Genomic DNA, 22945 nt, shown 5'->3' with positions numbered 1-22945 from the left:
TGAACGCGTATATAGAAAGCGGCCTCGCTTGCAGTTGTGCTGAGTGAGCCTGTCTAACTGTGATCGTCGGGTCGCGCCCTGTTTATTCCCCTCACCATTCAGCCCGACCAAAGAAACTCTCCGTGCCTGTTCCAGCCTTTCGTCCACGGGTGGTTCATTCGCGGCCTCGCGACACCATAACACGATACTGACGACACGCGTTGAAAGACATGAGCCGTGGTAGGTTTCACGTTGAGGGGGCGGGGTGTGTGTGGAGACGGCGCACGGGGAAGGTTCGACGGCTGATAACGGGCTGAGGTGTATTGTCGTCATTTTCAATATTTCCACGGCAACTCAGGCACGCCTAAAGCGACGGACCGCGGACGCAATATCGAAGACTCAGCTAGATCTTACGATCTTCTTGCGGGTAGCTATCTATTCATGAAAACGCTTCCGTCGCTCCATACGTTTGCGGTCGTCTGAGGTCATCCGGCTCGCCTTCGGGTCCGGTTCCGCTGTCTCGAACCTGGGGAAGCTTTCATTGATAAGGAAAGTTCCTTTTGCAGTCGTATCGGCTGACGGTCAGATTACTCATTTGCCTAGGGGATCAGCGTTCAAGATTCATCTGGGTCCAGCTCACTAGACCCTTCATGACCCTTCATCTACACGGAGCCATCCAAAGTTCTCGCGTCGGACGGACAACAGTATCATGTTCCATCTATACTTCGCCTCACATCAGCGCCATGAACTATGAGAGGGGCAACTACCGGATGTCTCATCGTTCCCAACATGCCCATGTTGGATCCTGCCGAATAAACATGAGTTGGGGAAAGAGTTCAAAAGGAACGTCCTGCGAACATCTCCCGCACAACCCATCCTAGCAATTGCGCTGTCAACCGAATTCACTGCTCAGGGAGCCGAATACAGGTACGCGTACCTGTACGGCTCTCCGAAAGAAAGAATATTGTCGTTGCCTGTCATCGATCATTTCATCACATTCGCTCCGATCTTCGATGAGGTTTATCTTTTGTTGTATTATTCTAAGTCTATGTGATCGAACCAAGGTAGCGCCAAACGAAAGAGACAATTAGACAGTACAGTAACGTATCGCAAACTCCTAGCCATGGGGTATAACGAACAGCGATCTAGGTGACAACAAAAGAAACAATGCACGATTCCGTCGTCCTGCTTCTATGGCGACACATCGCTGCCGTTCCTCAAGTGCATCTTGTTCATGTCGCCATTCTGCTGGGGCATCTGCGCCAGCCAGCTAGGTGGTGCCATACCAGTCTGGTCATGGATAGTGCTGAGCAGAGGAGGCAGGCTCTGGAAGAGGTTGCGAATAGGTGCTGACGGGTCCGCCATACCCTCGCCTCCCTGACTACCCGTGTTCCAGACGTTGATCTTCGGCTGAAGGCCCTTGATGGCCGCGCCGTTCGCATTCGCAAGCTTCTCGTAGGTTCCGTTGGTGATCATGAGGTATTGCATGAGGCCCTGGGGACCGCCGAGGACGCTGGCCATGTCGCCGTATGCCTTGGCCATCGCAGAGAGACCCTCAGCTTCGCGCTGCTGGGTGATGAGGTGGGCTTGAGCTGCGCGTTCCTGAGCGAAGTACTCGGCTTCAGCGCGACGCTTGGTAGCCTCGAAGTCAGCTTCAGCAGCACGAAGGCTACGGAAAGCATCAGCTTCGGCCTCAGCCTGCTGGCTGTACTTGTGTCCATCGGCGGACTTCTCCTGGGTGTACAGCTCTGCGTCGGCCTGCTGCTGCGCACTCTCCTTCTCAATCTTCGCCTGCACGACTTTGGTAGCACGGAGACGTTCAAGCTCCATGAGTGCCCTCTTCTTCTCAACCTCCATCTGGAGCTCAGCATCGCGTCGTTCAGCCTCGCGCTTAGCGTTGATGCGAGCTACGTTGAGGTCACGACCGATCTCAATCTCCTTGTCGGTGAACTTGGCATCTGCTGTAGCCTTCTCGGCTTTACGCTCGGTCTCGAGGACGGCAGTCTGGGCGTGGATCTTGGCGACTTCCTGCTTGGTTTTTCCTTGCTTCTCTGCTTCTCCAACCTCACCTTGCATACGAGCGTGAGCAACATCGACCTTAGCTTGGTTTAGTGCGCCCTCGTGTGCCTTGCGAGAGAGAAAGGCGAAGTACTCCGAGCCAGGAGTGTCTTGTAGCTCCTTCACATTGGCATTGTAGATGCAAAGACCAAACTGGTCAAGCTCAGATTGAACTTGCTGGATAACTATCGAATGTCAGTACATGTTTCGCATGCAATCCTGTTCAGACGTACCTTTGTCTTTGAAAATCTTTCGCTCACGGAACAGCTCTTCCATAGTCATGGTCGAGACAATGCTACGTGTCTCGCCCTCAATAATACCCTTAACAATCTCTTGAACATGGTTGCGACCCTCAGCAACCGAGACGACTCCCTTGGCCGCCGTTTGGGTAGGGCTTCCGTCGCTCTCACCAGTGAGTAGTACGGCGTATTTCTCAAGTGCCTCAGGGCTATCCGCAGGACCGATGGTGAATACGGCTGGCAGGGCAAACTTAAGCTTCTCAATAGTCATAGCCTGAAGGGCCATGGAGAAGTCAAAAGGTGTGATGGAGATCTTGGAAACCTTCTGTAGAGGATATACGAAGGCCTTCTTCTTGATCAAGACCTTCTCAATTCCTACACCCGTGATGACGAGGTAGGAATTGGGCTCGGCGACGTGGTACCACATGTTGACGGTTGAGGTATACGAGGTGTTTTTGGGAGTGTAATGTACAGTGTCGAGGTTGTAGGCGTCTGGGTCCGGTATGCAGTGTTACTTGAAGACGTTCAAGTTGTATGAATTCGGGAATGCGTGGGTTTATGGGTGATTATATATAAAGAGTGGAAATGTGCTCAAGGACAAGGAGTTATCAACCAAAGTTGGGGCGCTTCAAAGGATAATGCGCAGTATGAGGCTGAGCTAACGGCGACCATGGTTACTCTTATATGCATCACGACATCTTCTAAGATGTTTTGTTTATCCGCATTTCCGGCAACGAGTGACCTTCTCGGTGAGCATCTTTGTGATGGTGTTGGTGGAGACCGCAGCATACAGTGCACGGTCCATATCACTAGTCTGAGTACGGAGTAGTGCGGCGCAGCCTGGAGTGTGCCTTGCGCCTCACAGCCACCCCATGTGCCTTGGGCCTGAAGAAACGCTTTATCTCGCAAGAGTATGATTCTCGCGCGGTGAGCAGAATAGGCAGCTTTACGAAGTGCGCAGCCGCCGTTCAACTATGTTTTAAACCCCTCAAAGAGAAGGGCCGGTAAGGCGATCTCCAGGCCACCAGAAGTCTGCGCAAGCTGTCTGCCCGCCGCGTCGCATAGCCTCCTCCTCTACATACTCACTTTTTGAAGTTCCTACACATCTTACCACCCTCAAGAGTCGAAACCCAATGCCAAGGTTCTCGGCCCGGACACCTCGTGATTGAGCATCTACACGCTTGCAATTCGCTTACCCACGCCAGGCAATACATCATTGCGCCCTTATTCCCATGGCTCGTACGATCACGAGACTGATGTGTATGCGATTCGGGACTAGTCAAAGCTGCGCCATATGAGCACGGAGTCACAGGCTTCTAGAAACTGTAACTACTCCGGTATGCGCCTGCCGTGATCCGTTCGATATCCGTGAAGACCGTCCCAGTTATCGCCACTGCAGCAAAGTGTACCTAGGTAGTCGTAGAAGTTCGGTAACGAGAGCAAGTATCCGACCACAGGATACGACTTCCTGCAGCAACGCCCGCAATCCCCATGCCGACACATCCATAGATACTTTCGCTCTAGACATACCAAAACATTGAACAACCGCATCTCTCAAGTTTAGTCAACACCACAACAATGTCACGAAACGAGAAACAAGCATCTCCACCACCCTACTCAGAGTACAACGCCCCGACCTCCTCACGCGGCACAACCATCCTCAATCAACTAAGCACAACCCGCACGCACCACATCCAATCCGTAATCGAAAGACACATCATCCCGCTCATCGAAGAACGCGTCACATACGGCATCGCCCAAACCACCATCGCCATGCTCCCCTCCGACATCCCCCTACCCGCCGTCGAAGAGAAATCAGAATTCAGCTTCGACACAGCCGACACAAAACCAGTAGAAGTAGTTGGCTTCTCCTCTGAAGACGAACCGAAAGTCGTGCGGTTGGAGGGCCAGATGAACCGCACAGAGTTCTGGAGACCACAAGTTGTGATTGTGGAGTTGGAGCGTCTGTTAAGTGAGAATTTGAATGCGAATCCGGTTTTGAGGAGTCCGAGAGGGGAAGAAAGGAGTGTAGAGATTATTGGGCAGAGGCAGGGGGTCAGAGGGCTTTTGAGTAGGGTGATGCCATCGTTGGGTCCTGAGATGCGCTCGCCGGGTGGGAATCCAGAGGTTGGCGTGAAGCAGCAGTTGAATCAAGGAGGCATGGTTGTAGTGAAGGCTAGGTTGGAGGAGATATGCTTGAGGACAGTGAGCGAGTTTGGCTTGTATGATACCATGTCGAAGCAGTGTGTTATTGTACGCGTGGATGCGCGGTGTTAATCTCGCTTGGTTACGTGCAAGTAAGATTGCATAGCTCGTTGAGGGGAGGTTGACTATCTTGTCGGAGGTGATAGTTGAAAGTGTAATAGACATTGAATGGGTACATGTTGTACCGCAGTGTAGTCGAGCTACACTCTCTTATGCCGGGGATCGTACATTTTTCTCAGCGAGACAACGAAGACTTGCAAAAAGAGCCAAGATGCCACAGCAGATGATAGGAAGCAGTGAAGTAGCTAGATAAGCAAAAAAACTAATCCTCCTCCGGGAAGGCTCGAACTTCCAACCTCCTGATAGCCACAGATGTAACAGTCAGACGCGCTAGCCAATTGCGCCACAGAGGATTATGTTGAGCGGATAGCGCTGAAGGCGCTCCGGTTGTGAGTTGAAAATTTGGGATTTGGACAGAATATATATTTCAGTACAAAATTTACGACACGCAGCGCGCACGTGAATCGCGGGTGGTGGTGTTGGCGTTGTGCAGGCGATGATGTGGGGTAAACCTCTCCACCCCCACCAAACCTCGTGTAATTCGTGTCATCGTCTCGGTCTTGGCTGTATTTGGGTCCTACGTGCTGTAGCTACGCGGCATCTGCATCGCTCTTCAACACTACAATGCCATAAGGATCGCGATCAACTTCACTGACAGCAATCTCGAAGTCATCATCTTCCAATGCCTCTTGCAGCGCTTCGTTGTCCTTCTCCTCCTCCCTAATCTTACCCCACTCTTCTTGCACCGCCTCTTCCAATTGCCAAAGCAAAACTTCTGCTAGGAAGCCGCGCTCAGAATTGCTATGGAATAAACTGATGACAGCTCTTCCGTTCTCAATCGCTGCAAGGGCCGAATGATGGTCCATCTCGCCTGTGAACAATAGATCCACGTCTAGACCGTTCAGCAGACCTGAGCCTGAGCCTGCGCAGATGCCTACGCTACGTATCTCTATGTCTGCGATTGCCTTCTCTTGGGGTATCGCGATTGGGAAGCCTTTAGGGTTGTTGAGTCCCTTGCCTATGCGATCGAGGAGTGTTGGGAGCGGTTGTGGGTGATCGAATTTCACGATGCGGCCCATGCCAGCTCCGGGGTGTGATGCTAGTGCTGGCGATTGAGGTTTGATAGTTTCGCGTTTATGGGGGGCGGTGAGCGGGATTTTGGCGGGCGTAGGCTGCTTGCCAAAGTGCAGTAGGGGCTGGCTAGGGTGGTGTTGCAGCATGAATGTCGGGCGCTTCTTCTTTTCGATGAAGGGGTCCTCATCATCTTCCTTTGTATTACTTGCAGACTCCGATTGTGCATCTGCTTCTGAGATGTTGTAAATTGTCTTCGTGCCTGTCACGATGTCCGCAAGCCAATCTCCAAGTCCTCCCGGAGCTGCGTCGAGCGCGGTATGTGGGCAGTACACACTGATGCCATGGCTAGCAAGGCGTAGTAACGATTGTTGCTGCGTGTCGGCGAGAGTCAACGATTTCAAGCCCCGGAATATGATGGGGTGGTATGCGATGACGATTGAGGAGTTGAGCGCAATCGCTTCGTCCGCGACGGCTTTGGTAAGGTCGATGGTAAGGAGGGCGGTGTTGGACTGGCGACGCGACGGATCGAATGGCGCCTCAAGCAGCAGCCCAGTGTTATCCCAGGAGTTGTCGGCAAGCTCCTTCGGATACCTTCACGTTTGTCAATACCTGAAAACACATAGCGCGGTGCATCGAGCATAGTCCGACGCATTCTCAGGGAACCTACAGCTTCTGCATCGCCCTCACCACCGCCCTCGAGAAAGGCGCCGAAGTAGTCATAGCGAATCGTCGTGCCGTCGATATGAACATGCAGCTCTTGGGTTCACAATGCAGAGTAAAATCCACGCGTGCAGCAATGCCGATCCAACGCGCTGCCACCCCTGCAATGATGCGTCATAGCCCCTCCCCTCCCAAAGTCCCGGTCTTTCCCCATTCGGCAACCGCATCTTATCAGATCCGAAGATAGGAACACCAAAGGTCAATATCACATCATCGCCTTATGGATCCGCGACACAAACTTTACAAAACTCTTGACAATCTTGCCATCGCACCAGACACCAGAACCAGTATGAGTGCAAGGACGGACGAGGAAGCGGCGAACGTGCAGGCTACTTCTGGCGTTACCATGGACGGACTGGAGAGGAAGTTGAAGGAGGGTTTGGGCGCAACTTATGTCGAGATTGAAGACTTGAGCGGTACGTGATATTTTGTTATTTCTCGCAGAACAGTGGTTCCAGATGGAGAGTGATCATCTCACGAGCGCGTTCTTGGGCTGGAAAAGCGCTAGGTTCGGAACTGGAGTCACGAGCATGAATTAATGTCGCATTTTAGGTGGATGCGGGCAAATGTACGAGGCTATCATCGTATCACCACAGTTCGCCAAGAAGACTACTCTAGCACGACACCGGCTAGTTAACTCGACATTGAAAGAGGAGATTGCCGCGATACATGCATGGACGCCTAAATGTCATACACCAGAAGAGTGGGAGAAGAAGAAGCCGCAGTAAAGAGTGGTCACACCAACGTGTGGTAGCAAATAGGATGCTTAAGAGGTTATGACTTTGAGTCTACGCATCACGAGTCACGACTGATGGATACGATGCGTAAAGGAGGTGGTTTTTGGTGGCAACATCTACAGGCTTGTACATACTCGCCACATCAGGCCCTTTAGCTAAGCAGCACCCGTATCTCACCACTGGTACGGGGAAACATATCCCTCAAACCGGGTTCCTGATCCTCGTCTTCCTTGTCTTCGTCGTATGTCAGATCATCAGCAGCCATCATCTTGGCCTCCACAATCTCAAAGTCCTCACAGAACTTGCCGGCTGCTTCTTCCGTGATGTCCTGTATCATCTTTCTGTTGCGCAGCCGCTTGATGTTTTCCGATGCATCAATGATAGCAGACGGCAAGAACTCGTCGAGTTGCTGACTGGCTGCCACGAGTGCGTCCGGCTTGAACGCATCCAAATCAGGAATGGTCTTGAGACTCTCTGGCGAGTCGGTAATCCCTTCAAGCGCATTGATGAGGGTGATGAGACCAGATTCATGGACCAAGTACTGGTGTTGGTAGTCTGTCAATTTGGCAACATGCTCATCGATTGTATCGTCGATGTCGCTGACCCGCTCGCTAGCGAATGTATACTGAGAGAGGACCTCTTTAGCCGCAAAGAGGCAGTTGATGGCGAAGATGGCGCTATCAGGCAGTTTCATTCCTTTTTGCAGGTTCTCGCAACCATTCAAGAATGGATCCAGAGATTCCGCAAGTACAGTCTGGAATCCTTGCCCGTTGTCATCCGTTGCGGCAAATGAAGTATCGTAGCTTTTCGCAAGTACTCGAAGCATTTGGAGTGCATCCTCCAGGAATTCGGGGGCGGACAGATCGGCTGGCGCAACAGCGAGGTCGCTCTGGACATTGGCGACGTAATCTCTCATATTAGCACGGAACTGTCGCATCGCAGAAGCCTCTAGTGTATCAAACACATCCAAGACATCGGAATCTGCTCCAAGCAGCTTGGCAAAGGTTCCTTTATAGAAACCAATCAAGTTTGCGATCTTGTAAGCAAGGGTTGCATCGTCGTGACTCTGGACAACCTGTTCGGTCCGCTGCCTCAAAAGACGCGCCACACCCGTGAGATCGCGGCTGACGAGCTGATTTAGGGCTTTCCGTCCGTCGAAGACTTCTGCATCCTCATCGCCTCTCAGCCACGGCTCACTTTCAAGACCTGCTTGGATAGAACGTTTGATCTCATCGCCGTCTGAGATGAACAGGTTCTCGAGCGCCTCCCTCTCGGATACTGTCGTGGAGTGTGCCCACGCGAGCATATCTCCAACATAGCGGAGTGGGTCGTGGGCATGAAACTCGATCGGTTTGGTGGCTATGTGCTCTTCTGATGTCGATCCGGTCAACGCAGCGTGGAATGAATCAGATAAAATGGCTTCTCGTGCCTCGGCAAACGAGTCTAGGCAGCTTTGGAACAAAGTTGGACGTTCAGCCAGCACGCGCAGAGACCGGCGCACAGAAGCACTGATCTGTGGGTTCTCTAGATCCAGTGTCTTGAACTCGCGTTGGATCCACCGATACAGTTTTTGGAAGGCTGAATTGAGTTGCTTGGAGCTCTGCTCCAGCACTTCCAGGCCCAACCGCTGGTCCTCGGTCCCGAGCAGGACTTGACAATCGTGATGTATCTTCTTTACGCGGGTCAAGACCTGGAAGAACTCCTCATTGACAGGCTCAGCAGTGGAGGTCAGGATAGTGGCGTCTTCTTCTGATATCAAGAAGTGAGTGCTGAAGGCGTTCAGGATCTGCTGCTTGGATTCGACCTGCTTCCTCTGGGTTATGAGGCTTGTGGCTTCCTCCAAAACGGGTCCCGTTTCTCTGTTGGCAGCTTCAATATGACCGCGCATATCCGCGCAGTACGTATTCAGGCTACTGATAGCAGTCCCGATACGTTTCAGTTGCTAGTGGAGATTAGTCCGATGTTCTTGATACTTGGTGTTCTATCATACTTCCGCAACCTGGCCAAAGTCCTTGATAATCTCGCCATTGCACTCGATGACATCCTTCTGCACATCTAAACGCAACTGCCGTCGTGTTTCGGCGGTGTTCTGCACGCCACGCGCATCCAGAGTTTCCAAGGCATCGCGGATTTCCAAGTCGGCGTATGATGCAGAGAGCACGCTGGTGATCCTGCTCGAGAGGGCATTTGTGCCTCGCGATGCAGGCGCTACCGATGGAGAGGACGGAGAAGTGCCATTCTGAGAAGCGGGAGTTGCTCGCTCCTGGAAGTAGCTCACCGACATGACTGGATGGGTGTTGTGACTTGGGCCCCGAAAGGTGTCATATCGGGCAGACGAGCGGCAAGTGCAGCCGAGCCTTATCGATATCGGTCGCGTCACCTGCATGCATGCCATGTGCTTCAGCGATAACCGCGACCATCACTCATCCTACCCTCTATCACGCTGGTATGGTCACTGACTAGGATTACGTCAGTGCTCATGGAGGCTCGTCTTGACTTTTGGGATCACGCCTTCGGTCCTCTGACCACTCTTGCAGCCTCCAAACGCCCTCAACCCAGCGCAGCACGGCCACGCGCCCCGCCGTTGCCTGAGCGCACCACCACTGTCCGACCATGATGGCCTCTAACCTACTGTCTAAGCTTCTTCCCTCTGCATCGGACGAAACATACGAACGCGAACCTCTTGCTGCCCGCGACCGCCGCAGCTCCACCTCGACCGACGAGCGACACGAGATGGACATAGACGAGGAGAACTTTGAGGCTCGCTTTGAGGAGCAAGACCTCGCACACCTGCTTGAAGAAGCGTCGTCAAGCCAGATGACGACTGAGAGCCGCGCTGTCTCCCCTGAGGCCAAACGCAACGCACCGCCCGGCATCAATACAGCGAGTCGCATGCCGGCTTGGAGGCAACCCGCGCCATCCCGCACTGTGCCCTTGGATGACGATGACGACGTCCCACAGTCGTTACTTCTCGAAGGAGGACATGAGCCGGGGCCAAGTTTGGCTCAGCGGGGCGAAGGCCTCCCTATGCCAGTACCTGGCCCAGCCACACGACAAACACGGGCGCAGTGGGATGCTACACGGAACCAACAGCGGCTGCACGACGAGGACGGAAACGGCGCACCTTCGCGGCCGTGGGGACATACCAGTAGACCTGGGCATTTCGCCGCCGACCGCAAGGAGAAGGCCTTGTGGCTGTGGGTGAATCAGATGGACCTGGACAACTACATGACCGAGGTGTACGATTACTTTGTCGGCTGCGGCATATACTCCATCCTCCTAGCCCGGGTTTTGACGCTCGCTCGGAGCGCTTTCGTAGTCGGGTTCATGACGTTCCTTGGCTTCTGCATCGACTACTCCAAGTTGCCAAAGAGCAACAAGATGGAGCAGGTCTTGGTGCCAAAGTGTGCAGCGAAGTCAGTAAATGCGTACGACGAAATTACTTCCCAGCTGACATGATGTAGGATCCATGGAATTTGGATATTCGGCCTCTGGGTCTTCATCATCTATTGGCTCTACACGTTCTACAACCTCTTTACCGATATACCCCGGCTTCGAGCCACGCACGACTTCTACCACTACTTGCTCGATATCCCCGACCGCGACATACAAACCATACAGTGGCAGCAGGTGGTGACGCGCATCATGGCTTTGCGGGACTTGAACTTGACCACCGCCTCGAACCTGTCTCCGCAGACGCGCAAGCTACTCGATTCGAAGAGCAGGCAGCGACTAGATGCTATCGACATCGCGGGTCGCCTGATGCGTCGTGACAACTACCTGATCGCCCTCTTCAACAAGGAGATATTGGATGTCACCGTTCCGCTTCCCTTCCTTGGCAATCGATACATTTTCTCGGAGACCACGAGGTGGCATGTCAATCTCGCTATCATGGACTTCGTCTTCAGTGGACCGAACGGCCAGTTCAACCCTGACTTCCTAAAGGAGCGCAACCGCCGAGAGCTCGTAAAGAGGCTGAAAACTCGCTTCTTCTGGACTGGCATCATCAGTATCCTCTGCGCACCTTTCGCTGTGGTGTTCGTGCTTGCTTCGTACATGTTCAAATACTTCACCGAATACCACAAGGACCCAGGCCAACTCAGTAACCGCGACTTCACTACTTTCGCTCAGTGGAAGTTCCGTGAGTTCAACGAGCTGCCTCACTACTTCGCCCGCCGCCGTAACATGGCCTATCCGTACGCAAACCTCTACCTTGCCCAATTCCCCAAAGACAAAACCGAGCAAGTCTCGTCATTTGTCGCATTTATTGCTGGCGCCTTCGCATTCGTCCTTGTGGTGTTCACTCTTATGGATTCGGAGCTCTTCCTCAACTTTGAAATCACACCGGGTAAAACAGCTATCTTCTGGATCGGTATTCTTAGTACGATTTACCGTGTCGCACGTGGAAGCAGCCCTCAAGACGACCAGGTCGCAGATCCATCCTACTACCTCCAACATGTCATCTACCACACGCGCTACGAGCCCGAGTCGTGGCGTGATAGGCTACACACCGACGAAGTTCGCGCAGAATTCGCTCAACTGTACCAGCCCAAGATTGTCATCTTCGCCGAAGAGATACTCAGCATGATCATCACACCTTTCCTGCTCATGTTCAGGTTACCAGCCTGCAGCGAGCGTATCGTCGACTTCTTCCGCGAATTTTCGATTGTTGTTGATGGTCTAGGCGTGACATGCTCGTACTCCATGTTCCCCTCTACAAAGACCACTCGCAACGCCAACAACATCCCGGCAAACGGAGCTGCTGCCCCGAGAGAAGATCCTGACCTCCGGGAAGACTACTTCATGGCCAAGGACAACAAGATGATGGCATCCTACTACGGCTTCCTGGACACATACCAGAACCCCGGACGTGGCTACAACGGTCGTCTCCAAGGCAGAAGCCAGTTCCACCCTCCGCCACAGTTCCCCAATACCTTCGGTTCCATGTCGCAGACTGCTCAGCCCGTTGAAATGGGTGCCAGAGGAACGAGCAGAGGCCCGACTGGCCGCCAGAATCTCCAGCAGAGGACACCGAGACCTAGAACGGGTGCTAGGGACGAACCTATGAATTCTGTTCTTCTGGATCCTCACCACCAGCCTTCTTCTGCGTCTATATTACGCGGATCGCCACGTCAGGCACCGAACAGTAGGTATCGGACGCCGTTGCAAGCTGTGCCGGACGCACCTGGCCCGTCGAATACACGTATTGAGGAGGAAAGTACACTGGGTGACTCGTGGCGAACGAGTCGACTTGCACAAGATGATGATGACGAGGAGGAAGCACCGGGCAACAATCGCGGTGGTGTACTGCAGCTCTTGCAGCAGTTTTCTCGTGCGCAGGCTGAAGGCCGAGGCGCTGGTGTTGGTGTTTGAACTACACGTTCATATTGCATTTGCCTTTGGTTATATGGGAATAGGCAGGCGTTCTCGATTGGAGTGTCTGGGTTGGGAACTTATACCACTTTTAGCATCGGACCATTACTAGTAGAGATCAATAGCAACCATTCGAGCAACACACAAACATTATGCTGTACCATGACTTCTCGGACGACGACTACCATAAACCGCTCATCAGGAACATCTTGTCCAAGGAGTGACGTATGCAATCAGCAGTTAGACAACTACAATAAACAAACACAATCATGGGGCACAGCGTTGTTGTATCATTTGTCATTGTCCGGCTGTGTCTGGTCGTTCTCTACAGTTACACGCCGCAGATGTTCACCCTCCAGCCTTCATCCTGACTGATGAAGAAAGCAAATCACGCCGTAACCGAATTCCCATTGGACCCATGATGTCATGCACACAACTCATCCCTCAATCCAAAACCTAAGCAGAGGACTCGAAAGCCTCAGGGAAGCGACGGATGTTGTTGGCGAGGTTGCCCTTGTTGCGGAGGAACTGGACGTAGGCACCGTCGATCTTGACCTTGCCCTCTTGGCGGAGGTCAATGTACTCCTGGCGCTTGAGAGGAGTGAAACCCCAGTTCTTGGAGACAATGATCTTCTGGCGACCGGGGAACTAACAACTAATTAGTACATATCATCTCTGACGTCATCTCCAAACATACCTTGTACTGGCAACGCCTGAGAGCCTCAAGGGCGACGGCGCGGTTAGAGTCCCTTGTCCGGACGGACATGAGAATCTGGCCAATGTTGACACGAGCGACAAGACCGTTGGGCTTGCCGAAAGCGCCACGCATACCCGTCTGCAATCTATCGGCACCAGCGCACGACAACATCTTGTTGATACGGACGACGTGGTAGGGGTGGACGCGGACACGGAGATGGAAGGATTCCTTTCCACCGTTCTTGACGAAGTACTTGTTGGCGCAAATACGGGCGGCCTCGAGCGCCTCAGAGGACAGCTGCTCGTACTCGTTGGAGACCAAGTGGATGCAGAGAGGGAAGTCGTCTACATTGGCCTTCTTGCGACCAAGGTCGAAGATGCGGATCTTGGCATCGGGAACACCACGGTTGAACCTGCTCTTGGGGTACTACGGCCCAGTCAGCCTGTTATCCTCCTCTCGCGATATCTCCATCGTGACGTACGGGCTTGTTCTTGCAGTAGCGGTAGCAACGGGCGGGACGGCGAGCCATTGTGACGGTTGTTCCTGCTTTGAAATCAATGAGCGGGTGTCCAGGAGGCGCGGAGAAGGAGGGCGAGCGCAAACTGGTGCAGCTGTCAGTAAGACGTCTTCCAGCGGAGAGAAATGCGACAGCCGTACGTACCTTACCCTGTATTTATGGTGTTAGTAGGAGGTGAGTGTCAGAGGCGTCGAGGGAAGTCGTCGCCGGATTGCTAAGCGAATATTTGCCCACACGAACGCTACGACCTGAGTAAGCTAGCGCCCCATCCGATTTCAAAGCACCCGCCACGCCGCTTCCCAACACAGCGAAAGTGCAACTCTGGGGATGCGCGCAGCGACGTGATTAAGGCACTCGTTCTCTATGATAGCATCCTATATTATATTTCGTAGTTTTATCTTTACATCCACACAATTTGACATTCTGTACACCCTCAGTATCTGTTTGTGTGCATTACAAATCTGAATTACCGAGCGGCCTCGCATAGCCGATTCAAAGAAGCATGTTTCAGCAAGTTATGTCCAACCCGAAACCCAAAAACATCCAAAGTATAGTCTAGCAGTAGGTCAAGGAGCTAAGACCTCTTGCGTGCTTTCGATGCATCGCATAAATATGCTCGTCTACGTAATCTAGAATGAGCATTGGAAGTCTGTCCAGAGAGATTACGCTGCGACCTTTCGTATAGCGTCAATGTAAACCTCGTTGTGTATCCTCAAGACGTGGTACACTCAGAGCTGCGCACTCAGTCCGGCGCGTGATAATCTTGCGACAGTTTGGTCTGTAAGCACTAGTGTAACACAAGGACGTGCAAGTATGCGTGAATGAGTCACGTCACAGGTGCAAATGTGGACCGTCAGGATGGCTCATGAAATCTTGCATTCATTGGATATCATCGAGGACATAGCTTTCGCTATGCCTAGGTATCATGTCTAACTGCGCCCCTTCCATTTGTCATAACACTCTAGTTCTCGGTGTTCTGGGACAGGATGTCGGAGTCACCTGTCAATCTGTTAGCGGATATCATAGTGCAACCAGAAAGGGAGATACATACCGGCATCGAGGATGGACATGACGGAGCAGCGGAAGAGCTTACCGCAAGCAGTGCCCAACTCAATCTAGACTGGTATTAGCTGATTGCTCTCCGAAGCCATGTTCAGACCTCTTCTCAGAGCCAGCCCTCGAAGTATACTCAGCGCGCAGGAGCTCGTTCTCGTCGCGTTCTTGTGTATGTTCTACCACAGCTAGGAACTGGAGAGTAACGAGTCTCGTAGCGCCCAGGGTATCTTGTCGTTAGGCAATGAAAGCGGACGGGGTGCGGTACGTACGTTGTTGCCGGAGAAGTGGTGGACGGAGGTCTTGGACAACATGGCGTAGTCTATCACGAATTAGCGATTGCGCATGGGGCCCAGAAAAGAGATACTTACACTCAAGCTCAGACTTCCTCAGAGGAGGGGTGTTTCCGGCAATGATGACGAGCTTGGCCTTTCCGGTGCGCAGGCTCTTGAGGGTAGACTTGTAGCCGAGGGTGACCTTACCGGACTTCATCACAAGCGCCAGGCGCGAGTTGATGGAGTCGGCGGTTCTCTTGTTCTTCTTGGGGGCCATCGTTGCTCGTAGGAGGTCGAATGTGGTATTCCTAAAGGGTTGTTGAGCTCCGGTCGTGTGGGTTGTCGAAAGAGAATTGGGGTGGTAACGCAACGCAAAATGCTTTGTGCGCCAAGAGTTGTTTAACGCTAGTGACTCAGCCGCCCCATAATGCCAGCACTGAACACCCCATCTTCATAACTTGTGCAAGAGCCAAAGTTGATCGTGTGTTACTTAATGTTTTGAGTGAGTGGCAATGCCACAGTGGCACCAAACCTCGCATCGGATTGTACGCGCATCTTCAGCTGCCCTGTTGGCTTTACCGTGCATCTCATCTCTTGCATTGGGTATGTGAATTTGTAATAAGGCATTGTTTAGATATCCTATCTAGTTTATAATCTTTACTGTCAACTCCTAGCACCCAGTACATGTAGACAGATGTCTGCAGAAAAATAACGCTTTCCAACATGGTATCATTGCATCTTCAGGCGCCGTTAATCAAGACGCATGCCACAAACTCCTCTCATTCGTACCTCTATCAGGCCTTCACATAGTGCATGTTCAACATTTTGGGACTTTGCTCATGCTGCTGCTCTTTGCGCCCGCCCTCCTCGGGTTGGCGCACTAACAGCGCCGGGCCTGTTCAAAGTATACTTGGCGAAAGCCCTTGCCAACGCCTTCTTTGCGCTGACCTTCTGTGATCCGACAAAAGAGTCAACTGCAACAGCAATGGCGCGATCAATGTCGACCGATGCGACATAGTCGGAGAGACGCATCTTACAGAAAGACTCTGCGATACGTAGGATAGCTTCGAGATGGCGAACCTGTAGTTGTGAGTGAATAATTTACTGACGCAATGGCATGAACTTACGGTGATAGGATAGGCTCCAGTTGCCATAGACTCTCTGCGCATGTCTGCGAATAGACGGGCAATCTTATCTTGCTCAATCTGGTAAAGCTTGGGTCTGCACTTCTCCCTCGCGTAAAGGATGTACTTCCTCAACAGATCTTGTGGAATCTCACCCTCCTTGATTGGTGCGTCACCGTCGACCTCCATCTGGTCGTCGCCGTTCTGCGTCGCCTTTGCCTTGTCAGAGTACCCATATGCTGAGTTGACAAGAGGATGCGCGCGGCCGTGGGAGTTTACCACAAACTTGGCCAAGCGTTCATCCTCCGCTGGGTCAACAGTATCCCGTACGACACACAAGATGTCGAATCGCGACAGGATAGGCTCGGTAAGCTCTACGTTCTGCGAGAAAGGAATTGTTGAGTTGTATCGACCACCGATGGGGTTAGCAGCTGCTACGATGGAACAGCGGGCTTGAAGGGTTGTGACGATACCAGCCTTGGAGATGGAGATGGTCTGTTGCTCCATGGCCTCGTGAATGGATGTTCGGTCCTGGTCGTTCATCTTGTCGAACTCGTCGATCAAACAAGTACCCTTGTCGGCAAGCACCAGCGCACCACCCTCAAGCGTCCACTCGCTAGTCATGGGATCACGACGGACGGAAGCAGTAAGACCAACGGCAGAAGCACCCTGACCAGTGGCGAAGACAGCACGATGGGCGGTCTTTTCGACATACTTCAGAATCTGGGACTTGGCAGTACCGGGATCTCCAAGCAACAAGACGTTGATGTCACCACGGATGGAGTGACGACCAGGAGCTTCTTTGCTGACACCTCCAAACAGAGAGAGCGCCACAGCAGTTTTGATGTCAGTGTGTCCGTAGATGCTTGGAGCGATCGAGTTGATGACTTTGTCCACAATGCGAGGGTCCTTGGACAGTCGTCGAATCTCCTTCTCATCGTCTTCCGTCAACCGGAAGCCAGCCAGCTGGTCGTGAGACTTGACAACGTAGTTGGCCTCCAAGATAGTTGCAAAGACTGGGAAACCGTTCTTGTTGTTCAAAGCCGCATCGTAGTTGTTACGGTAGATGCCGGTGACTTCAATCTCCTCACCAGGCTTCGCCGAGTCGATCAAGTCCCAAAGAAGGATGACCTCCCGATGACGGGGCAAACGTCCTGCCGGTACAGTGCCTGGAGACTCTTGTAGAGTGAGCTTTTGGTAGTTTCGGTAGACTGTCCGCTCGGAGTTCACTGTGAAAGGACCGCGCGATTGGCAGTTCTGGCAGAAAGAGATCTTGACCTCAACGTTTGAATCTTGGTGGAAGGGACCCAGAGTGACGCCGCACTTGGTGCAATCAAACTTGACGTATTTGAGTTGAGGGAAGACTCCGCTCCGGCGGGTGACGACTCCACTGACACGAACCAGACTGTTGAGATGCGATTGACGGAGCTGGCGGAGTGTATATTGAACAGGCACGTCGGTGATACGGACGTGAATCTCGGAGTGGATACGCTCGTAGTCTGGGTAGTGGAGGAGAGCGACTTCCATGGCCACCTGGTCGAAGATCTTCAACATCTCGGTGGGCGTGTTGGCCAGCCAGTATGCCAATGTAGCCTTTTGCTCGGCAAGGTGGTCGAATGAGACTTCCAAGGACTCAGCGTTGACCTCTCCCAAGGTTCGGATGCGGGCTCCATATACTGAGTGACCGTGCTCGTCGGTGTATTCTGTCAGGAAAGACTTGAACTCGCGCGCGATGGTTCTGGCGACCTGAGGTTGAGCCACCCAATCTGTCAGGGTGTTGGCCTTGACATCGGTGAGTGCCTCCAGCGTCAATTCCTCGTTCATGATATCGTTGTCCATGTCCATGTCGTCTTCTTCGTCATACCGATTTCTCCGAACACGACGGCGTCCCATCAGACCTGCAAGGCCATCCGTCTCGTCTTCGTCTGGCAGGAAAGCAGCGGGCATGCGACGTCTTGCCTCTCTGTCACGGGCATTGAGTCGCGCATCAAGCTCTCGCCTCTGCGCAAGACTGAGCTCTTCATAGTCGCCTTCGTCATCGATACCCTGGCCTTCATAGGCATCGTTCTCTCGGGCTCCGTAGTCGTTCTCGAAGTCGTCAGCGAACAAATCAATTCCTTCCGCCTCTTCTGCGTCTTCGTCGAGATCGTCTACGTCGCGAATGATGTCGTCATCGTCGAGCATGTCTGCATCGTCGTCTTGTGGGAGCATAGGTGGCGACGAGGCCATTGCTGTAGTTGATTAGCCATTGTTGTGTCGCATGTTTTTGTCGCACTCACGGCTGGACGGCGGATGCGCCGCTGACGAGGGGAGATCGTCATCGTCCCTTGCGCGTTTGTTGCTCCTGCTGCTAGGGCCTACGCCACGGTTTGCGGACGACATGTTGGAGCGAAGGGGTGGTGGTGGTGAACTAGAGTTCGTCAATGTCTTGTTGTTGGTGGTAAAGAGGGGCTCGTCGTTGCTCGGCCTACGAGTCTCGTCGAACTCTGAGACACATACCTCATGTTCACTTAAAGCACGGTTCTTTACTGGTATCACCGGGATAAAGTAAAGTGATATGGGGCTGCGAAGCGGGGTTGAGGGTGCGGGAGAAGGGGTAGTAAGGGCCAGCGACACGACCGCGTCGCGCTTTCCTTTTCCACGCGTAAAGTGGTGATGCGGTAGCCAATCAGCGATCAGGCGCATCCAGTGCCTTCCTCACTGCTCACCAGAGTTTCCCACGCACTTCCACGACATAATTTATTTTGTCAGCTCCTCGAATTCTGACGAAATTTGAGTTTTCCTCTACATCGCATTGCTCTTCCATCTCGAATTAAGTGGTTGCGCGTTGCATCGCAATCATGGCGGATTCACAGTCAACGACCATGTCGGAGAAGCCGCGCACCAGCAGCATATCGCAAGCCTCGGAGAGCTCACAAACAGCAGCTGAGTACGTGTCTTCCGTGCTCTTGTCTATATCGAGACTAAATCAATTGCGACAGCTTTATCAAAGAACAACTTAGCCTCGAGGCAGAAGCACGCGAGGCCCTTCCCTACGTCAGTACCCACATTCTCCGAATGCGCCTCGACTGACAAGATACAGCAATTCGATACCTGCACGCGCGATCTGGGTCCTCTACGACAGAGCCTTTACGCATGCCTCACCTGCAACCCCGCGCCCGCATCGTCCGCCCAGCAATACACCCCAGCAGGCGTCTGCTACTCGTGCTCCATCTCCTGCCATGGCGAACATACCCTTGTCGAGTTGTTCAACAAGCGCAACTTCATATGCGACTGCGGAACTACCAGGATACCGGATATGACGCCATGCACGCTTCGTCTCAACGCAGAGACTGGTCGCAAAGGCGAAGTGACGGGCGAAGAGCCAGCCAAGACGAACAAGTACAACCAGAACTTCAGGAACAAATTCTGTGGCTGCGGCGAGGACTACGACCCTCAGCAAGAGAAGGGCACCATGTTCCAATGTCTCGGACTTGGTACTTGCGAGGAGGGCGGCTGTGGCGAAGACTGGTGGCACCCTGAATGCCTTGTAGGCTTCACTCGGGCGGAGTACAGCAAGATGATCGAAAAGCCAAAGGCGGGAGAGAAGGATGACAAAGTAGATGCGATGGAGACCGACAAACCTGCGGCAGATGACACCAAGACCAACGGACACACGGATAACAATACGGCATCACTTTCAGCGGACATCGCAGCTGCAGTGACAAATGGCAATGGAGTTGATGGCAACGATATTGCGGCAGATGCTGGCGCAGAAGAGGACGATGATCCGCCGCTGCCTCCAGGCTTCCCTGAAGAAGACGACTTCGATCACTTCCTCTGCTACAAGTGTGTCGAGGCCAATCCTTGGATCAAACAGTACGCTGGCTCAACTGGGTTCCTCGCACCAGTCTACCACGACAAAGCCATGGCGCTTTCTCATGTCCAGAAGTCCACTGTCTCAGCCCCAGAGGACAGCAACGGCGACTCCAAGAAACGCAAAGCTTCCGACGAAGATGAAGAGCAGCAGACATCATCCCACCTAACAGCTCCAGCTCCGGCTAAGCGCCAAAAGTCTGAAGATCCAAGCGGTACACTTTCCAGCATCCCCGAAGACACAACGACGCTGCCCATAACCCCCAAGAAGCCAGAAGCACCAGAAGGTCCAAAGCATGCTTCCCTCCCTCCTCTTCCCGTAACCACACTCACAACGCCCTTCTCCCTCTTCCTCAAGCCCGACTTCCGCGACCACCTCTGCCACTGCGACGCCTGCTACCCACACCTAAAGGCCCACCCCCAGCTCCTCGAAGAGGAAGACACCTATGAGCCCCCCGTCTCCGAAGACGGCGAAGAAGGTGGCCAGTCCGTCGGCACAGGAAGTATCCTCGACCGTGGCGAAGCCGCCTTCAACAACATGGACCGCGTGCGTGCTATCCAAGGTGCAATGGCGTATGCGCATCTCAAAGACAAGGTCTCGGCGTTCTTGAAGCCGTTCGCTGAGTCGGGTCAGGCTGTTGGTGCGGAAGATGTCAAGGCGTACTTTGAGAAGCTGAGGGGTGATGCGCAGGGTATTCAGGAAGCTGCTGGCGATGCGAAGGCAAATAGGGACGATGATGCGGAGGGTGGGGCAGAGAGCGGTGGCAGGAAGGAGCAGAGTGGGTATTAAGTGTAAACTCATCTACTCGAAGTGTTGAAGATGTGAAGGCGAGATTTGTGGGAGTATGCATTGCATCCTTCGTGCAAATGATCTCCAGCTAGCTTGAAATTGGATATTGCACTTCATCGCAGCCAGTAACCAAGGTGTCTTCATGCTTCCGAACGTTTCATACGTCTTCTCAAGATTGACTTCACGATCACGGTCCTGCTACAAGAAAGCAACTGGTTCATACAAAACAAAAACAATTCTCAATTCTTGGGTATCAAATTAAAACTACTTCCTCCGCCTTCCATACAATCCAGTGCAAACCCTCTACTTCACCATCAAAAGGATCTTTGCACATCTCCCATCCCCATCCCTCACTCCTCAAGCCGTCACAGTAACAGTAGCTGTCTCCGTAACTGTCTCTTTCCCAGTCGGTGACGCAGTAACAGTCACGGTAAAAATCTGACTCGGTGGTATCGGCGTGATGATCAGCGGGCCTTCTGATGTCGTTGACGAAGGTACTGGTTCTGGTTGTGGTGGTGCCGATGATGGCATCTCAGTGGGTACTGGTGCTGGTGGTGTGGGTACGGCGTCGGATGTGGATGCTGTTGCGGATGCGGAGACCGCTGGAGGGGGCGCGATGGAGGATGGAGATGGTTGTGCTGAAGATTCTGGGGGCGGTGCCATGGATGAGGGAGCTGATGTGGGTTGTGCTGAGGTTGAGGGGGCGGGTGGCATGCTTGGTGCAACAGAGGATGACAACGTGGATGTAGGCGCAGGAAAGTCCGATGTCAAAGATGATGGTGCGGGTTCAGTGGGTGTCGGCATTGCCAGTTCAGAAGACGAAACTGCAAGCGTAGAAGACAGGGCCACTGAGCTTGATATGACTGGCTCTGGTACAGCGGAAGAGACGGGTATCTCGGGTGCTCCACTTGGCTGTGGTGTGGCTGTCGGCATGACTGTAGTGTACGATGTTACGATCACTACAGGCGGTACCTGGAGGGATGCCGATGGCGAGACTTCAGCCGGGGCGTTCGATGGAGCGGGCATGGCAGTGCCAGCCACTTCTGATGTTGAAGAGGCTAGCGGGGCAGACTCTTGAGCTTCAGTTGGTATAGCTGACTCTTGAGTAGATATCTGAGGCGGCTGGGATGTCGCGTAGATAGTGGTGTATTGCGTGACGATGATGCGCGATGTTACATCGATGGTGTCTGAAGCAGTTTCTGAGGGGAGGATAGCTGTAGACGATCCGCTCGATACAGGGGCTGGGATTGCCAGAGAAGTTGAGTTGACCAGAGGTGTATAAGATGGCGCTTGTACGACAGACTCTACCATGGAAGATAGGCTGGTGATAATCGCACTCGCAGTGGTATTGCCAGATGGCGAGCCCGAGGGTGCCGCCCCGGGATGAGTGAAGCCAGGCAAGCCGCCAGTGGTAGGTGCTTGGACGGCACTCGTCACCGGTGCAGTTGTGGTAGATGCTAGGACAGCACTTGACGCTGGTACGGTTGGAGTGGCAAGCGAGGTGGATTCCTCTTCGATGGGCGAGTAGGTGAACATGGGAGCCTTTCGACTTGTCTCACTTGCTGTCTTGTTATCCACAGCGGCAACCGAACTTGACAATGCCGACGATACCGGCACATCGCTGCTCTCTGTGGGCGTTGGTTTCGGACTTGGTGTTACTGAAGACGTAGCCACTGCGCTTGAAGTCTCCTCCGGGGTCGGCAGAGGTGATGGTGTGATGTAGGAAGTAGAAAACACAGTCTGCGGATCTTGTGTTACGAGTGGCTTCCCGTCAGGAAGAACGAACGTGATAGCTGGTGCTATCGAAGAGAAGATGGTTTGCTTGATAGGCTCCACTATGATAGCAGTCTCTGCCTCTGCAACTTGCTGTCTCGATGTTGATGCGATTGTCGAAGTAGTGTTGGCGTAACTAGGAAAACTACATGAAGTCAGTGCTTGTTTCTCAAAGTATATGCCTGTATTCCTCACAGTTGTCTTCGGTGGTTCTTTGGAACTGGACCAGCGGTTATGGATGTAGAGCAAGCTGCCAGTAGCAGAATTGTGGAGAAGATAGCCATCGTCAAGACGACAAATTATTAAGAGTGGGTGAAGGAGAAAGACGGCGCTTGCAGGCAGAATAAGGAAGCGATGGACTGAAGGACGAAACTGAGATAGTGAACGATTAAGAGAAACGATCGACAAGGAGAAAC

General features: G+C 53.0%; 8 protein-coding genes and 1 non-coding gene across 9 annotated transcripts; 4 read left to right on the top strand and 5 right to left on the bottom strand.

Moving 5' to 3' along the window:
* Positions 1-1170: 1170 nt before the first annotated feature.
* Positions 1171-2948, bottom strand: J4E88_009804 (uncharacterized protein; the record flags this gene model as incomplete). The annotated part of the gene is made up of 4 exons (XM_049403402.1): positions 1171-2222; positions 2271-2768; positions 2890-2902; positions 2940-2948. 4 exons carry the CDS (start codon positions 2946-2948, stop codon positions 1171-1173), a joined length of 1572 nt encoding a protein of 523 aa, XP_049250836.1.
* A 906-nt stretch (positions 2949-3854) lies between these two features.
* On the top strand, positions 3855-4553 carry J4E88_009803 (uncharacterized protein; the record flags this gene model as incomplete). Its single annotated transcript, XM_049403401.1, has 1 exon — positions 3855-4553. The coding sequence occupies one exon, from the start codon at positions 3855-3857 to the stop codon at positions 4551-4553; it is 699 nt and encodes a 232-aa protein (XP_049250835.1).
* Positions 4554-4809: 256 nt separating this feature from the next.
* On the bottom strand, positions 4810-4894 carry J4E88_009802. Its single transcript has one exon. It is a non-coding gene; the product is annotated as a tRNA-Asn (tRNA).
* Positions 4895-5131: 237 nt separating this feature from the next.
* J4E88_009801 (uncharacterized protein) lies at positions 5132-6335 on the bottom strand (the record flags this gene model as incomplete). The annotated part of the gene is made up of 2 exons (XM_049403400.1): positions 5132-6206; positions 6283-6335. 2 exons carry the CDS (start codon positions 6333-6335, stop codon positions 5132-5134), a joined length of 1128 nt encoding a protein of 375 aa, XP_049250834.1.
* A 220-nt stretch (positions 6336-6555) lies between these two features.
* On the top strand, positions 6556-7063 carry J4E88_009800 (uncharacterized protein; the record flags this gene model as incomplete). The annotated part of the gene is made up of 2 exons (XM_049403399.1): positions 6556-6751; positions 6888-7063. The coding sequence occupies 2 exons, from the start codon at positions 6556-6558 to the stop codon at positions 7061-7063; spliced, it is 372 nt and encodes a 123-aa protein (XP_049250833.1).
* A 160-nt stretch (positions 7064-7223) lies between these two features.
* On the bottom strand, positions 7224-9356 carry COG6 (Golgi transport complex subunit 6; the record flags this gene model as incomplete). Its single annotated transcript, XM_049403398.1, has 2 exons — positions 7224-9014; positions 9063-9356. 2 exons carry the CDS (start codon positions 9354-9356, stop codon positions 7224-7226), a joined length of 2085 nt encoding a protein of 694 aa, XP_049250832.1.
* Positions 9357-9685: 329 nt separating this feature from the next.
* Positions 9686-12445, top strand: ATG9 (autophagy protein atg9; the record flags this gene model as incomplete). The annotated part of the gene is made up of 2 exons (XM_049403397.1): positions 9686-10488; positions 10537-12445. 2 exons carry the CDS (start codon positions 9686-9688, stop codon positions 12443-12445), a joined length of 2712 nt encoding a protein of 903 aa, XP_049250831.1.
* Positions 12446-14620: 2175 nt separating this feature from the next.
* Positions 14621-18493, bottom strand: MCM2 (MCM DNA helicase complex subunit; the record flags this gene model as incomplete). Its single annotated transcript, XM_049403396.1, has 7 exons — positions 14621-14658; positions 14711-14774; positions 14985-15034; positions 15084-15295; positions 15898-16067; positions 16115-18342; positions 18391-18493. 7 exons carry the CDS (start codon positions 18491-18493, stop codon positions 14621-14623), a joined length of 2865 nt encoding a protein of 954 aa, XP_049250830.1.
* Positions 18494-18951: 458 nt separating this feature from the next.
* Positions 18952-20756, top strand: J4E88_009796 (uncharacterized protein; the record flags this gene model as incomplete). The annotated part of the gene is made up of 3 exons (XM_049403395.1): positions 18952-19040; positions 19093-19147; positions 19194-20756. 3 exons carry the CDS (start codon positions 18952-18954, stop codon positions 20754-20756), a joined length of 1707 nt encoding a protein of 568 aa, XP_049250829.1.
* Positions 20757-22945: the final 2189 nt, after the last annotated feature.

Source organism: Alternaria novae-zelandiae (assembly GCF_023758075.1).
Source record: "Alternaria novae-zelandiae strain BMP 2774 chromosome Unknown scaffold_26, whole genome shotgun sequence".
Taxonomy (NCBI): domain Eukaryota; kingdom Fungi; phylum Ascomycota; class Dothideomycetes; order Pleosporales; family Pleosporaceae; genus Alternaria; species Alternaria novae-zelandiae.
Note: the sequence above shows the minus strand (reverse complement) of the source record. Positions and strands in the feature narration are given on the sequence as shown.